General features: G+C 31.8%; 1 protein-coding gene across 4 annotated transcripts; it reads left to right on the forward strand.

The window, feature by feature from the left end:
• Positions 1 to 146: 146 nt before the first annotated feature.
• On the forward strand, positions 147 to 15,596 carry LOC136999775 (uncharacterized). Of its 4 annotated transcripts, XM_067354488.1 has the most exons (11): positions 147 to 611; positions 704 to 1,011; positions 1,103 to 1,210; positions 1,317 to 1,587; positions 1,702 to 7,878; positions 7,993 to 9,144; positions 9,650 to 10,502; positions 12,495 to 14,474; positions 14,799 to 14,879; positions 15,033 to 15,266; positions 15,394 to 15,596. In XM_067354488.1, the coding sequence occupies exon 5, from the start codon at positions 2,439 to 2,441 to the stop codon at positions 7,674 to 7,676; it is 5,238 nt and encodes a 1,745-aa protein (XP_067210589.1). In that variant the 5' UTR covers positions 147 to 611; positions 704 to 1,011; positions 1,103 to 1,210; positions 1,317 to 1,587; positions 1,702 to 2,438; the 3' UTR covers positions 7,677 to 7,878; positions 7,993 to 9,144; positions 9,650 to 10,502; positions 12,495 to 14,474; positions 14,799 to 14,879; positions 15,033 to 15,266; positions 15,394 to 15,596. The 4 variants fall into 4 exon arrangements, with proteins under 4 accessions (XP_067210589.1, XP_067210588.1, XP_067210586.1 ...); XM_067354487.1 differs by lacking the exons at positions 147 to 611; positions 704 to 1,011; positions 1,103 to 1,210; positions 1,317 to 1,587 and having other exon boundaries at positions 1,598 to 7,878; positions 7,993 to 8,878; positions 9,035 to 9,144; XM_067354485.1 differs by lacking the exons at positions 147 to 611; positions 704 to 1,011; positions 1,103 to 1,210; positions 1,317 to 1,587 and having other exon boundaries at positions 1,598 to 7,878.
• Positions 15,597 to 16,866: the final 1,270 nt, after the last annotated feature.

Consider the following 16,866-nt stretch of genomic DNA (forward strand, 5'->3'; position numbering starts at 1 on the left):
TCTTACTTTATTGTAATAAGTTGCATATACTCAGCAAACACTAACAAACAATAACATAACATCAATATTATAATTTCTCACTCAACGTTACTGCAATATAATATATTTTGTACGTAACTATTATATTATTGTGTGGAAAGTTATAACATTGATGTTATGTTATTGTTGGTTAGTGTTTGATGCATACACTCATTACATAATACATAATTCAACTGGAAAGTTCTAAAAACATTAAAACAAATTCATTTTATTTTACTTTCACAGATAATAAAACAATCTTAAAAGAAATAATGCAAAACATAAATGATGAAAAACCACACATCATATGTGAAAGGATTTATTTGGAAAATAAAAACAAACTAATTAAATCTTTGGAAAACGATGTTCAAACAAACGTTCAAATACCTTTAGGTAAGATCTTTTAATATTGTTAAGTTTTTATGTCTGTTATTTTACCATAAGCATTTGATAATATGTAGTCTTGTTTTTTACTTTTATATTAGATATTAATACAAAGGTAGGATCTGTCGATGAAAATACATACACAGAGACGGCTGCACAAAACGAAGGCTGTGAATCGTTTGAAAACGAAAACACTCGAATACGATTGGGTGAGTTTCTTTAAAATTGGCAAATTTCACGATTGTTATTTTATCGTAAGTATTTGATAATAATGTGGTCTTGCTTTTTACTTTTATATTAGATATTAATACAAAGATAAGTTCTGTCGATGAAAATACACACACAGAGACGGCTGCACAAAACGAAGGCTGTGAATCGTTTGAAAACGAAGACACTCGAATGCGATTAGGTGAGTTTCTTTAAAATTAGCAAATTTTACGATTGTTATTTTATCGTAAGTATTTGATAATAATGTGGTCTTGCTTTTTACTTTTATATTAGATATAAATACAAAGGTAGGATCTGTCGATGAAAATACACACACAGAGACGGCTGCACAAAACGAAGACTGTGAATCGTTTGAAAACGATGACACTCGAATGCGATTAGGTGAGTTTCTTTAAAATTGGCAAATTTCACGATTGTTATTTTATCGTAAGTATTTGATAATAATGTGGTCTTGTTTTTACTTTTATATTAGATATTAATACAAAGGTAGGATCTGTCGATGAAAATACACACACAGAGACGGTTGCACAAAACAAAGGCTATGAATCGTTTGAAAACGAAGACACTCGAATGCAATTAGGTGAGTTTCTTTAAAAGTGGCAAATTTCACGATTGCTATTTTATCGTAAGTATTTGATAATAATGTGGTCTTGTTTTTTACTTTTATATTAGATATTAATACAAAGATAAGTTCTGTCGATGAAAATACACACACAGAGACGGTTGCACAAAACGAAGGCTGTGAATCGTTTGAAAACGAAGACACTCGAATGCGATTAGGTGAGTTTCTTAATGTTAAAAAAAGTGGACCGTTGTCGAATTAAAAACGCGAGAGGGCGCTTGAACAGAGGCGCTGCTAGCCTTCTTCTTGCGCGGCCATTAGTAAGTTTCGTTCGCTTCCGCCGAAAAGACACGTTCTCTCTGATCTCTAGTGAATTCTCTAAGTAATCTCTCTCGGTGTGTTCTGATCGGCAGGAAGAAATCCTCTTTTCGTTTCTTTGCTTATACTGAGCAAGAAACACTCTAGAAAGTCTCAAAGGATCCTTTCTCAAGTTCAATTTCTGATTGAAGGCCTTCTATCAAACTGCGCAGTACCTGCATCTCTCTTTCCGCCATTGCGTAGGAATTACGCATATCTCATTCATACAAAAGACCATAAGGAAGGTCTAACCGTTTAAGGTTTGAGTTCGTTTGCAAATCATGGTTAACTCTCATTCTGTTAGATTACGTCTACAGAATTGATTTGACAAACACCGTACGTTTTCTTAATTCTTACAGGTTTGAGTTCGTTTGCAAATCATGGTTAACTCTCATTCTGTTAGACTACGTCTACAGAATTGATTTGACAAACACCATACGTTATCTACGATTCTCTTAATAATAAATCGAAGCTTTTAGCTTACTTTCTTTTCAGATTTTGTTTTTTGTTAATTTCTCAAATCAAGCACTTTGTCCTTGTAAGGTTTCATTCTGAGAAATGAGACATTATTCGTTCGAGCCTACAAGACAAGTGTTTTAAAGATTATCTTTATTATTTGTTCTATTCTTTATCTTTATTTTATTTTTAAGGGTTTATTCAATATTCACATTATCAATATATTAATTTTAATTATTTAGTATCAAAAACTTTTATTAGATGAAGATTATTTATATTATTTAATAACTGTGTCTCATTTCTTAATCCCGTCTTTGCTAAATACAAAAACAGAGCTATAAGTTATTATTTTAAATTTTTTATTTTTTAGTTTAGATATTTCTCACAACATAATTTTGGTCCTTCGAGCCGGATACGGCGGGCGGCTTAAAAAATGAGACCCAGTCATATAGAAAACAGGTTAGAGCAGCAGCTCACCCTAAAAGATTTCATTCTCAATTCTGTTGATAATTTAATAAAGATAGGTATGGCAAATGTTACTTCTCATCGAGTACTCGCTCGCTTATCTGCTTTGAAAGAAACGTGGGAAAAGTTCTCTATAATACATGAAGCTATTAGCTTAGCAATGACAAAAGTAACTCAAGAAGAAAAATTACAATTACAACGGCATACATACTTCTCTGAAAATTTGTACTCATCAACATACGAATTCTATCTCGATGCTGTTGAAAAAATGAATTCATTACTCGAACAAGATTCAGAAAGCAATAACGAAATACCATCGATTCAGGCATCATGTCAAAGCTCTAATGCACCTATTTTCTTTCATCATGCAAGACTACCACGAATTGACATTCCTAAGTTCAATGGTTCTCCCTCTGAATGGCTGTCATTCAAAGATTTATTCAGTTCTCTTATTTTAGCAAATCCGACATTATCATCTGTAGAAAAGTTACAATATTTAAAGACCAGTTTAATAGGAACAGCTTCTCACTTCTTAAAAAATACTACACTTACAGCTGATAATTTTCAAAAGGCCTGGGATGCATTAATTTGCTTTTATGAGAATAAACGACTGTTAGTTAATTCAGCATTACATTCTCTAATGAATCTCAGACGAATGACTAAGGAATCAGCAACAGAAATGGAACATCTTTATACAAATATAACTCAAATTTATCGTACGCTTGAGACTCTTAAAAGGCCTGTTAACACCTGGGATGATATTTTTGTTTATATTGCTGTGCAAAGACTTGATTCCGATTCTGTAAAAGCATGGGAACATCATTTAGGTTCAGTAAAAGAACCACCTACTTGGAACCAATTCAGTGAATTTTTAATGACACGACTTCTTTCTCTTCAAGCGTTTGAAAAATCTAGAATTGGAAAGTTTTCAACATCATCACATCCTACTACTGCTAAAGCTCATTTCCAAGGAAAGGCTAAAGATACGCACTCTAATAACCTCAGCTCGTGCTCTTTATGCGCATCTAATCATTATATCCTGAATTGCCCACAATACATCTCCAAGTCAATACAGCAACGAATTGATCTTATTAATAAACATAAACTTTGTTACAATTGCCTTGGTCCTCATAGAGCTGCAGTCTGCCGGATAACAAAACGATGTCAAAAATGCGGAAAAAGGCATCATACTACGATACATCAGAACGCTTACTCTAAGTCTAACAATTCAACCGCTGCAACATCAACCTCTAAAAATTCAGCTGCTACAGAATCAAGTTACAAAGAAACTAATGTACTTCACTCAACAATAGAAAAACCAATTAAATCATGCATTTTATTGGCAACAGCTCAAATTTTAGTTATTTCAGATAAAGGAGAAGTTACAACAGCTAAAGCATTGATTGATCAAGGTTCAGAAATCTCCTTAATTTCAGAACGTCTAGTACAATCATTATATCTTACAAGGAATTACTCTTCAGTGTCTTTAATTGGAATCGGTGGTACAAAGGCTAACAAAACTAAAGGTCTAGCTCATTTCAAAATAAGATCTCGATTCGACTCTAAATCAGAAATATACATTTCAGCATATATATTACCGAAATTGACTACATCTCTACCATCAGTTCAAGTAAAAAGGCAAAATTGGCCACATTTAGAAGGACTTCAACTCGCTGATTCTAACTTCACGATTCCCGGAACCATTGACATAATATTAGGAGCTGATATTTATGCTCAAATTATTGAAGATGGAATTAAAAAAGGAGGCATCAATTCACCGATCGCACAGCGCACGAAATTAGGGTGGATAATTTCAGGTCCTACGGATAATAATACATCATCAGAAACCTCACAGGTATATCATATCTCAATCGATAATGAACTTCATGACCTCCTTCAACGTTTCTGGAAACTTGAAGAAATTTCATCACTCAATACTGCTTCACTAACAACCGACGAACAAGAATGCGAGAAACATTATCAACTAACTCATTCAAGAGATCAAAACGGAAGATATATAGTCAGACTTCCATTTAAAAAATCAGCAACCAAACTCGGAGATTCTCGCTCAAAAGCACGTCAAATGATTAAAAATCTATCTAATAAATTCGAAAAGGATCCGAAATATGCACGTGCTTACTCAGATTTTTTAACAGAGTATGAAAAATTAGAGCATATGAAACAAGTACCCGCCTCTCTACCTGAACCTGAATTAGCTTACTACCTGCCTCATCATGGGGTTACACGAAATACTAGTTTAACTACTAAGCTCAGAGTGGTTTTTAACGGCTCAAGTCCCACTACTACTGGAGTCTCTCTTAACGACCTTCTACATGTAGGATCTAAACTCCAAACGGATGTATTTGATGTCTTAATATGGTTTAGACAATTCCGATATGTTTTTTCCTCAGATATAGAAAAGATGTACAGACAGATCAACGTTCACCAAGAAGATTGGAATTTTCAACGAATTTTCTGGATCAATCAAGATAAAGATATTTTAACTTATCAACTAACAACAGTTACATACGGCTTAGCTTGTGCTCCTTTTTTAGCGTTACGCACACTCACTCAACTAATAAACGACGAAGGCGCCAGATTTCCTCTTGCTATTCCATCGATAACGCAAGGAAGATATGTCGATGATATTTTCGGAGGTGCTGATTCTATTTCTGGGACACAAGACATAGTCCATCAATTAACATCTTTGTGCAAGGCGGGCGGTTTTTCCCTTCAAAAATGGATAAGCAACCATCCAGCAATTCTTGAATCAATCTCACAAGAAAAACAAACAGACTCTACATTCGTGCAATTTAACAAATCTACAATAATTCATGTATTAGGACTACATTGGAACCCATCAACTGACATTTTTCACTTCTCTGTTTCTTCATCGATTCCAACAATAATGACGAAAAGAATCATTTTGTCAACTATAGCAAAAGTTTTTGACCCACTCGGATTACTGGCTCCTATTATCATTACTGCTAAAATATTTATTCAAGAACTGTGGTCTATTAAACTAGGATGGGATGACCCGTTGTCTTTGCCTATTTCAAAAAAATGGACTAATTTTCTCAAGCAACTACAAGACATTCCGAAATTAAATTTCCCACGATGGATCAATTTTAAATCTGATAATGACTTCGAGATACATGGATTTTGTGATGCTTCACAAAGTGCCATTTGCGCAACTGTTTACATTCGATCAACAGATCAACAAAGCAAGATCACTAATAATTTAATTTGTTCCAAAACAAAAGTTGCCCCATTGAAGAAAATGACAATTCCACGTCTGGAACTTTCCGGCGCCGTTTTGTTAACCAATTTGGTTTCTCGTGTTTCTCAAATTTTAAAACTTAATCACGTTCCACTCTTTATGTGGACCGATTCAGCTATTGTGCATACCTGGATAAATAATCATCCATCTCGATGGAAGGACTTTGTACACAACCGAGTGTGTCTCATTCATGAAACATTACCTCAAGCAATCTGGAAATTCATACCTGGAACAGAGAACCCTGCTGACTGTGCTACTCGAGGTTTAACTCCTACTCAGTTACTTCAACATACTATATGGTGGTCAGGACCGAACTGGATTATTCAAGATTCTACATTGTGGCCTCAGGCACCTCACTCATTACCTCAAAAGGAAAATCTCGAAGAACGAGCTAGTAAAGTGTTAGTCACTAATATTCAATCCAAAGAACCATGGGATCTCATTCATAAATATTCTAGCCTTACGCGACTACTACGGATTACTGCGTTATGCATGAAAGCTATATCCCGATTCCGAAAATCGCAAAATCCATCACTAAATACTTCCATCACAACTCAAGAACTAGAAAAGGCAAGAACTTATTGGCTCAAAAATGTTCAAAACTCATTTTTCTTTCAGGAACAAAAACTTCTCTCCAAAGGCAATAGATTACCACGTTCCAATCATCTTATACGTCTGACTCCTTTCTTAGACTCTAACGGCCTTCTACGAGTCGGAGGTCGTCTTCAATCATCTCTTTTAGCTGAAAACTCTAAACACCCTGTTATACTTCCAAGAAAGTCACCATTTACTTCATTAATAATTTCAGACGCTCATCAACGTACCATGCATGGAGGCGTTCAACTAACATTATTATTTATACGGTCCAATTATTGGATTATTGGAGGACGAGCACCAGTCCGTTCATTCATATTAAAATGTGTACGTTGCGCAAGATTTAGGCAGAACCGAGCTCAACAACTCATGGGACAACTCCCTCCTGAAAGATTAACTCCCTCTCGTCCATTCTTAAATAGTGGTGTAGATTATGCTGGTCCACTTTACATCAAGAACTGGAAAGGACGAAATTCAAGAAAATACAAAGCATGGATTTCTCTTTTCGTCTGCCTTTCTACATCTGCCGTTCACATCGAACTTGTTACAGACTGTACTGCCGAAGCATTTATTGCTGCTTACAAGCGCTTTACTTCTCGAAGAGGAATATGTGCCACCTTAATAAGCGATTGCGGAACAAATCTAAAGGGAGCTGATGTCGAACTGCAAAATCCATTCTCTACTGCTTCAAAAGAATCAGAAAAACTCGCTTCGCTTCTCGCCAATGACGGTACGCAATGGAGGTTCAATCCTCCTTCAGCACCGCATTTCGGTGGCAAATGGGAAGCCGGTGTAAAATCTGTAAAATACCATATCAGAAGAGTCATTGGAAACCATCTATTGACTTATGAAGAAATGACAACATTTTTAACTCAAATTGAAGCAATTCTGAATTCTAGACCTTTGTGTCCTTTCACTGATGATCCTGAAGATCTACAAGCATTAACTCCTGCGCATTTTCTTATTGGAGGAACTTTAAATACTATACCTGAACCCTCTCTTGAAGCAATCAAAATCTCACACCTTTCTCGATGGCAACTAACTCGGCAAATGTTAGATAGTTTCTGGTCACACTGGTCTAAGGAATGTTTGCAACGCTATCTAGCTATATACAAATGGAATAGAGAAACACCTCCTCTACGAGAAGGTGCTCTAGTTTTAGTTGTCGATGAACGATATCCTCCATCCAAATGGCCTTTAGGTCGAGTCATAGTCTCTCATCCTGGTAAGGATGGAAAAGTACGAGTCGTAACTATTCGTACTCAAACCTCAACTTTAAAACGTCCGATTGTTAAGCTCTGCCCTCTTCCTGTTTCTGCTGCATGCACTTAATTCATTCGTTAATATAAATTAACGAAGGCGGGCGGAAATGTTAAAAAAAGTGGACCGTTGTCGAATTAAAAACGCGAGAGGGCGCTTGAACAGAGGCGCTGCTAGCCTTCTTCTTGCGCGGCCATTAGTAAGTTTCGTTCGCTTCCGCCGAAAAGACACGTTCTCTCTGATCTCTAGTGAATTCTCTAAGTAATCTCTCTCGGTGTGTTCTGATCGGCAGGAAGAAATCCTCTTTTCGTTTCTTTGCTTATACTGAGCAAGAAACACTCTAGAAAGTCTCAAAGGATCCTTTCTCAAGTTCAATTTCTGATTGAAGGCCTTCTATCAAACTGCGCAGTACCTGCATCTCTCTTTCCGCCATTGCGTAGGAATTACGCATATCTCATTCATACAAAAGACCATAAGGGAGGTCTAACCGTTTAAGGTTTGAGTTCGTTTGCAAATCATGGTTAACTCTCATTCTGTTAGATTACGTCTACAGAATTGATTTGACAAACACCGTACGTTTTCTTAATTCTTACAGGTTTGAGTTCGTTTGCAAATCATGGTTAACTCTCATTCTGTTAGACTACGTCTACAGAATTGATTTGACAAACACCATACGTTATCTACGATTCTCTTAATAATAAATCGAAGCTTTTAGCTTACTTTCTTTTCAGATTTTGTTTTTTGTTAATTTCTCAAATCAAGCACTTTGTCCTTGTAAGGTTTCATTCTGAGAAATGAGACATTATTCGTTCGAGCCTACAAGACAAGTGTTTTAAAGATTATCTTTATTATTTGTTCTATTCTTTATCTTTATTTTATTTTTAAGGGTTTATTCAATATTCACATTATCAATATATTAATTTTAATTATTTAGTATCAAAAACTTTTATTAGATAAAGATTATTTATATTATTTAATAACTGTGTCTCATTTCTTAATCCCGTCTTTGCTAAATACAAAAACAGAGCTATAAGTTATTATTTTAAATTTTTTATTTTTTAGTTTAGATATTTCTCACAACACTTAAAAATTGGCAAATTTTACGATTGTTATTTTATCGTAAGTATTTGATAATAATGTGGTCTTGCTTTTTACTTTTATATTAGGTATTAATACAAAGGTAGGATCTGTCGATGAAAATACACACACAGAGACAGCTGCACAAAACGAAGGCTGTGAATCGTTTGAAAACGAAGACACTCGAATGCGATTAGGTGAGTTTCTTTAAAATTGGCAAATTTCATGATTGTTATTTTATCATAAGTCTTTGATTATAGTGTAATCTATAAAATATCAGTTTGTATTGCTGCTAATTTATAATAATTATTGCGTAATTACATAGTTTTTAATTTTATGTCGATATTAGGTAGCTTTATTAGAACGACAAACTTTGTCAATGAGAATGAAAACAACGGAGAGGCAAATACGCAAAGCAATGACTATAATTTTTTGGAAAATTCTGAAGTTCTAATAACTTTAGGTAAGTTTTTTAACATTAAGTAATACTTCCGTCTCTTATCTCTTATTTTTTATATGAAACAGATTCATTATTGAAATTTGCGTATGGCACTTAATATTTAGTAGTTTGTGTAACTGTACAGTATAGTATACAGTATAGTATACAGTATAGTTACAGTATAGTTACAGTATACAGAGTTTCTAATTTTAAATAATACAACTGAATATCTCAAAAAACTTTGGAAATATAAAAAGATGTTTTAAATAAGATTTGTATAATTTCGAGAGAATCAAGGAATAATGATATGTAGGTAGTTTATCTTCGATTGATGTAGAAAAGTTCTGTGAAAAGGTAATTTTTTAAATAAAATCACATTTCTTTAAATATTGATTCCAATTCCCGAGAAGTCAGTTATGTGAATTAAAATTGAACATCTTATACATATATACATATATGGAGAATGTATTATTTCCTATATCGTAATATTTATTTCAATCGTATTTGTAAGTTTTATTACTATTTTCAGATATGTTTTATGATGTCACATCTACCAATTTTGATCATTGTGTGAAGAAATTAAATTTCAGCGATTGTATGTAAACTGTTCGATTGTAATTACCGTACGAGAAACATTTGAAAGATACGATACGTTTATTTGTAAAGAAAGAATGAAACGTTTGACAATCGTTACTGTTAAAATATTGCGTAGATTTTTCAGTGTATTTATTAATCATTTGATTAATCAATTAATCAATCAATTAATCAAGTTTATACGTTTGTAATAATCTTTGAGGATATCAAGCGTAAATTGTTTTTGCTTGTTTATTTTACATTTACAGTTTATAATTTAATCTGAAGCGCTTCAAAATTCAATACAACCGTTCGTTATAATAATGATCTTATTGAAAATACATATAAATATAATTTACAAATTTACAAACGTTTCGATCTATATCTGATCATCTTTAATGAAATTTAATGCTGTCGTTGTCTACTGGTGTCAAAAAACTCCTAAAACTCTTAAAAAAAATTTTTTTTCCAAATATTCCTCGTATGCTTATTGATTCATACAGTTTTTCGATTTAGTAATAAATTATATTTCTGTTTACAATATTTGACAGATGCAGCAGATGTATGCATACTTACCATTATTCAAAATACGACAACGTGCAATAAAAAAAATACGAGTATAACGTGCAATAAAGAAAATACGAGTATAACATGCAATGAAGAAAATACGAGTATAACGTGCAATAAAGAAAATACGAGTATAACGTGCAATAAAGAAAATACGAGTACAACATGTAATAAAGAGAACATTAATCCAGTACCACTTTCAGTGCTATCTCCAATATCATCCCCAGTACCTGCATTGCATGGTATGTATATTTATGTTCTTTTTTAAAATTACTTTTGTATATTAGATACTTTTGTATATTAGTTTTTTAGTTTATTAGATAAATTATATTGACTAATTTGCACCCGAGAAAAAATGGTATAATATGGTCAGATGTAAATATATATAATTGATTATAAAAAGATCTGATAACATATATAATTTTATATGATCATATATAATCATCAATAATTTTAATATCGCCCATGCAATGTCCATCATAGTGACCGTTCTGAAACTAAGTTTACGAATAATTTATATAAAAGTCATTTAATACGTAATGTAACAAAATATCTTTAAAAGTTTTAAAATTCTGTCTGTCATATGATGCACATGTGCGACTAGTTTCTCTATACAATGATAGTATAATGACCAACTCCGTTACAAAAAAATTAAATAAAAGGATTATGTCACATGTCAATGCAGCTGTCATGACCTTGATCTCGATGCATAATATAAAGATATATCTTGATTGAAATTTGATTATATTTTAAGCAGTTGTTACGTGTTATGTTTTGAATAACATACTTACGTAGATATAAAAATATTATTACTCCTGTTTTTCATTTTCTTTGCAGTTTCTTGTATATTTGCCACATATTTACACGTATTTGTATCATAAATAATATATAGGACTTCATAAGGAAAATAATAAAAAATAAATTTAATTAAGCCTGAAATTTAATATAGTGTTCAAAGTTATATACATTTATGATTAATGACTTGTTCCATCCTAGATCTAGTAAAGTAAGTCCGAAGGATGTCTACTCTGATTTACATACAAGATTGATATGAGGGCCATTTATACATATATAAATCTTGCAAATAGAATAGGCATATTCTTTGAACTTGCTTCACTAGATCTAAGGCAGAACGAATGATTGATCGCGGATAATACAAAGTGTCTCATGGGAAGCTGCTGAAATTAATTGTCATTTTTAAAATGCATATCGACATCAAGAAAAGTAAAATATCTTCTAATAGAAGACATTTAGCAGTTTTATTTACACACAAGCTAAAAACGGATATTTTTATCATTAAATAAACATTTATTTAAAAAATGTCAAATTTTGTTAATTTTAATGGTGTGTATTTTCGAAGTGCATACCATTAGAATTGTAAGAAAAATTAAGTCGCTTTTGGAAATTATAAAAAATTTTATGTAACAAAAGTTACAGTTATAGTTATAGTTTCCGGAAGAGAAACTATAACTTTATTTTTGTTATAATTCTGACAATGCACATTTCAAAAATATATATTGTTAAAATAAGCGATATTTGGCATTTTTTATAAACGTTTATTTAATGATAAAAATATTGTCTTTAGTTTATATGTAGATAAAACTGCAAAATGTTCTCTGTTAGAAAGTATTATATTTTTCCTGCTTCCTTATATGCATTTAAAAATAATAGCTAATTAGTTTCAACAACTTCCCATGGGACACTGACATACAGGATGAATCATCAAACGTTAGCTCCTTAAATAAATCGTAAAATACTTGCTATATGAAAAACTTATTCAAACAAAAGTTGCATGGTATCAAAAATACATATAGTACAATAATCATTTTTTTGCTATCTTGCTTTTTATCGAGAGATACAAAGGTCACCTTCGATTTTTTTAATGGAATGCCCAACATTTCTTTCCGGATTTTGATAAAGTATCCAACGCTGAGTAAAAAAATATTATACCGGATAGGGTATACAACTTTTGTGGAACAATTTTTTCATATAGCAAGTATTTTAGGATTTATTTAAGGAGCTAACATTTGATGACTCACCCTGTATATAGTTTTCTGTAAAATTTTTGTAATATATTTACAATATCATATTTCAAAAATTTCGAAAAAACAACAATAAAAATATAAGCAAATATTTATATTTCTGCTATTATAAGATGCATCCAGATCAAGGACATTACAGCTATATGTTATCCCCAGCTGTATGTATTCACTTAATATACTTTTATATCTTAGATAACGTTGACAAGAAAAATAGCAGTGAATCGGAGTATTTGCCATCTGAAGATGAACTACGTTCACTGGAATATGATTACAACAAAAAATTACAACAGAAAAAGAAAGTAGTTTTAAATACAACTGTGGCCTCAGTATCAAGTGGAGATGTCTCGATAGGAAATATTATATCTGCATGCAACGATGAAGATATGTATGTAGAAAAGTCTAATACAAAAGCGCTAAAACAAAACTATTGTTATTTCTGTTCGAAATTACAAACACAACTTCCGCGCCACTTGGAAATTGTACACCGCAATGAGCCTGAAGTTAAAAAGTTTGCCATGTTATCTAAAGGCAATCCGGAAAGAAGAAAAATAATAGATATTATTCGTAAAAATGGTAATTTCAAATTTAACACAAACTCAGAAGTTAACAATGGAAAACTTATCGTATGCAGACGTCCTAACGAAAAATATAATAAGTCTGCTACAGACTTTATAGCATGTGGAAAATGTAAAGGGTTTTTTACAAAACAAACTATACGACATCATTCTCGAAAGTGTCTTAAAAAAGATTTCAGCAAAAATAAGTGCATCATGATTATGGGCAGAAGAATAACTTGCAGAATACACCATTTGGCAAGTGAAACATTAGCGAAAACAGTATTTCCAGTAATGAGGGAGGACGAAGTAACAAGGATTATACGATATGATGAATTGATAATATTATATGCAAATAAACTATGTATCAAATATACAGCACAACACCAGCACGATATGATACGCGCAAGATTGCGCCTTCTTGGTCGATTCCTTTTAGCATTAAGAAATATAAATACAAGTATTAAAGATTTCAAGTCACTCTATCATCCGAGAGTGTATTTCGACGATTGTATTTCCGCAATAAATATAGTAGCAGGATACGATAAGGAAGAAAATGTTTATAAAACTCCAGCGGTAGCGGCTAATTTATCTACATTGCTTAAACATGTGGGAAATCTACTTATTATAGAATACATAAAGACAGATGCTTCAGAGAAAAAGAAATTAGTAAAAGATTTTTTGAAGCTTTTAGTCGTAGATATTGGAACAAGTGTTAATAAAACTGTCATCGAAACACAGTCAGCGCACAAAAGACGTAAAAAGATGAATCTCCCGTCAATGCAAGATATTCAAAAATTGTATAAGCATTTGGAAAAAGTAAGAAAAGAGACTTACATGACATTAAAAAAGTCTTTTTCTTATGAAAATTGGGTTTCTTTAGCAGAGGTAACACTAACTTCAATCCATGTATTCAATAGACGACGGGCAGGAGAAATAGAGCGAATACTTATCGAAGATTTTAAACATTATGAAAAAATAAATAAAAACATGTATAGCGACATATATGAATCATTATCAGAAGAGAATAAAAAAATAGCAGAAAATTATAGTCGATTCTGCATAAGAGGGAAATTGGGACGTACCGTGCCTGTATTATTGACGAATGAATTGCTGAAATGTATTAACACGATTTTACAATTTCGTAAAGAAGCCGAAGTGCCACAAAAAAATCCGTATGTTTTTGGACTACGTGGTTCTAATAAAAATAGATACAGGTATCTTAGAGCTTGTATTTTAATGCGCAAATTCGCACGAGAATGCGATGCAATTGAATCATCAAGTTTACGCGGTACGATTTTACGGAAACACGTGGCAACTTATTGCATACAATTAAATCTCTCTGATATCGATGTTTCTGATTTGGCTACATTCATGGGACATGCAGAAAAAATACATCGAGAACATTATAGACAACCCTTGGCAAGCAGAGATATTCTTAAAATATCACAATATTTAGAGGCGGTCCAAGGTAATGCACAAGATTTGAATGAATCTTCATCAGACAGCGAACACGAAGAAGATGAAGAAAATGAAAAAGTAGAAGATGACAATAATAATAATAACGACAACAATAATACATCGACGATGTATATGGACAAAGAGAATTTATCTTTAAGTAATTATATTAGAGCTAATTTTCCATTTTTGCCTAACTGAAAATATACTAGAGAAGAACTAAAGATGTTACATAATATTTTTCACATTATCGAAAAATGACAATATTTAATTTTCTAGTTACGCACGGTTTGATCTCGAAAAAGAAACATTCCATGTAATAACTGTGTGCTAATGATTTCTTGCTTACTAAATACATTGTTTGCTGGAAGATTTCAAAACTATTAGAATATTATTAAAATATTATTCGTAACAAGTTCAATTTTTCACCTTGCGCATGTTTATTCGAAACTCATTTTTAATTGCGACAAAATATTTATTTCAGACGTACCCTCACATAATACATCTATTGATGGCATAATAATTGAGAATGAGATACAGAAAAATAATAAACGGAAAAGATCCAGTAAGTATTTTACTTCGATTAAAATTTATATTTTGGTTGTGCGCATTATTATTATTTATCAATTTGTTTAATTTATATCTATTTTTATGATTTATCATCTATCAATTTCAATATGTATATACATTACTTTAATATATATGGTTTTTCTTCTAGCATCTCCTTATGGCAAAACCAAGAGGACGCGCTGGACAGAAAAAGAAAAAGAAACAGTCCTTCAAGCATTTGCTATACATATGGGCAATTTAACGCTACCGTCTTTACGAGAAATTCAAGAAATAAAGAAAAAGTACAAATGTTTATCTCACCGAACATCGCCGCAAATAAAAACATGGATACACAATAAGCAAAAAACACTACGGCAATCTACATATGAGTGATGTCATTATGGTAATTGCAACTGCTTTAATTGTTGTTTACTACAAGATATTAATTTTTATGAAAAATGTTTAGTTTTTTTATTATGTAATTAATTCAAACATGCCTTCAAATTGATAATTTTCATGTATTCTTTCAGGATGTCATGGATGTCACAACAAAACGATGACTGAAAATTAATTAGTAGTACTGCAAACAGGCGCCGCGGAACTGGGGGGGGGGGGCAGAGGGGGTGACCGCACACCCAGAGATAATTCAGGGGGGGAGGGGCGTAGCCCCCCTGAAATTTTTCTGTTTTCTTCAAGTATTTTATGACCAAAAATATTGAGTATCAAATATTTACATCAAAGATGAAAAAATGGGTTATTTTTTTCTTTTTTTCTTCTTTTTTCTTGCTTTTTTTTTTACTATTTACTCATTCAATTGAAATACACTATATAACGAAGAAAATTAAGCGCATTAAATTAATTAGAACAAAATATTTTTTGTACATTTATACTACCCACTAAGTGGCCTATTATTTGGTGTTTGAATGGAGTTACATATATATACATATATTTATTATGAATATATTATGTATCCCCTTTATAAATTTTGCCCCCTCAGATAAAAAATACTTCCGCGGTGCCTGACTGCAAGCAAAAAAATTATCTTTTAATTTTACATTGTATTTTTATTCAGTCAATGCATTTTGAAACATTATTTTCTTTTTAGAATACTACTATATTAATGTAATACAATATTATATATAATTAATAATTATACTGCACCTTTTGGCAAATAAAACTTTGGTATTGCTAAAATAACCAAATTCCTTCCAGTTAGCATAAAAGTACGCTTACTCAATCATATCATTCACTTCGTCGGAAAATTATAAGATTGGAAGAGAGTGAGAAGGGGGAGGGGGGAAGTAGGAGGGAGGGAGAGACTCTCTTACATATAGTATTGAGTTTTTAGTATCAAACATATCGATATATTATGTGTATTTAATAAGATACATTATATTATAATTTGGAGCAAGCATTTTTTATACTTTTTATAATGATTATAATACAAGAAGTATACAAACGCAACGTAAGTCTGACAATTTTCCAATTATTATTCAATTTCTTTTACCTTTAGTGAGATCTTAGATTTAAAATCTGTATTAAATATATATAATGTTATATTTTATCATAAGTATAAGATTATAATGCAGTATTGCTTTTTATTTTTATATTAGGTATTAATACAAGGTAGGATCTGTCGATGAAAATACATATAAAGAGACAGCAGCACAAAACAAAGCTATATATATATCTTTTGGAAACGAAGACACTCGAATACAATTAGGCGAGTTTCTTTAAAATTGAAAATTATGATTACTATTTTATCGTAAGTATTTAATAATAATATGTTCTTGCTCTTTACTTTTATAAATAAAAGAGATTAATTAATGATTGAAACACAATTAGGCATATATGTTGCGTATACTCTATATATACTGTTGTATTAAAAACAATTATTGTTTAATACTGTTGTATTAAAAACACTAAATAAAACACTTGCTTTTAATTATAATGTATCTTATTATATACACAAAAGAAATTGTTTCATGTTACTAAAATAACCA

The sequence above is a fragment of the Linepithema humile genome, chromosome 4, assembly GCF_040581485.1.
Source record: "Linepithema humile isolate Giens D197 chromosome 4, Lhum_UNIL_v1.0, whole genome shotgun sequence".
Classification (NCBI taxonomy): Eukaryota; Metazoa; Arthropoda; class Insecta; order Hymenoptera; family Formicidae; genus Linepithema; species Linepithema humile.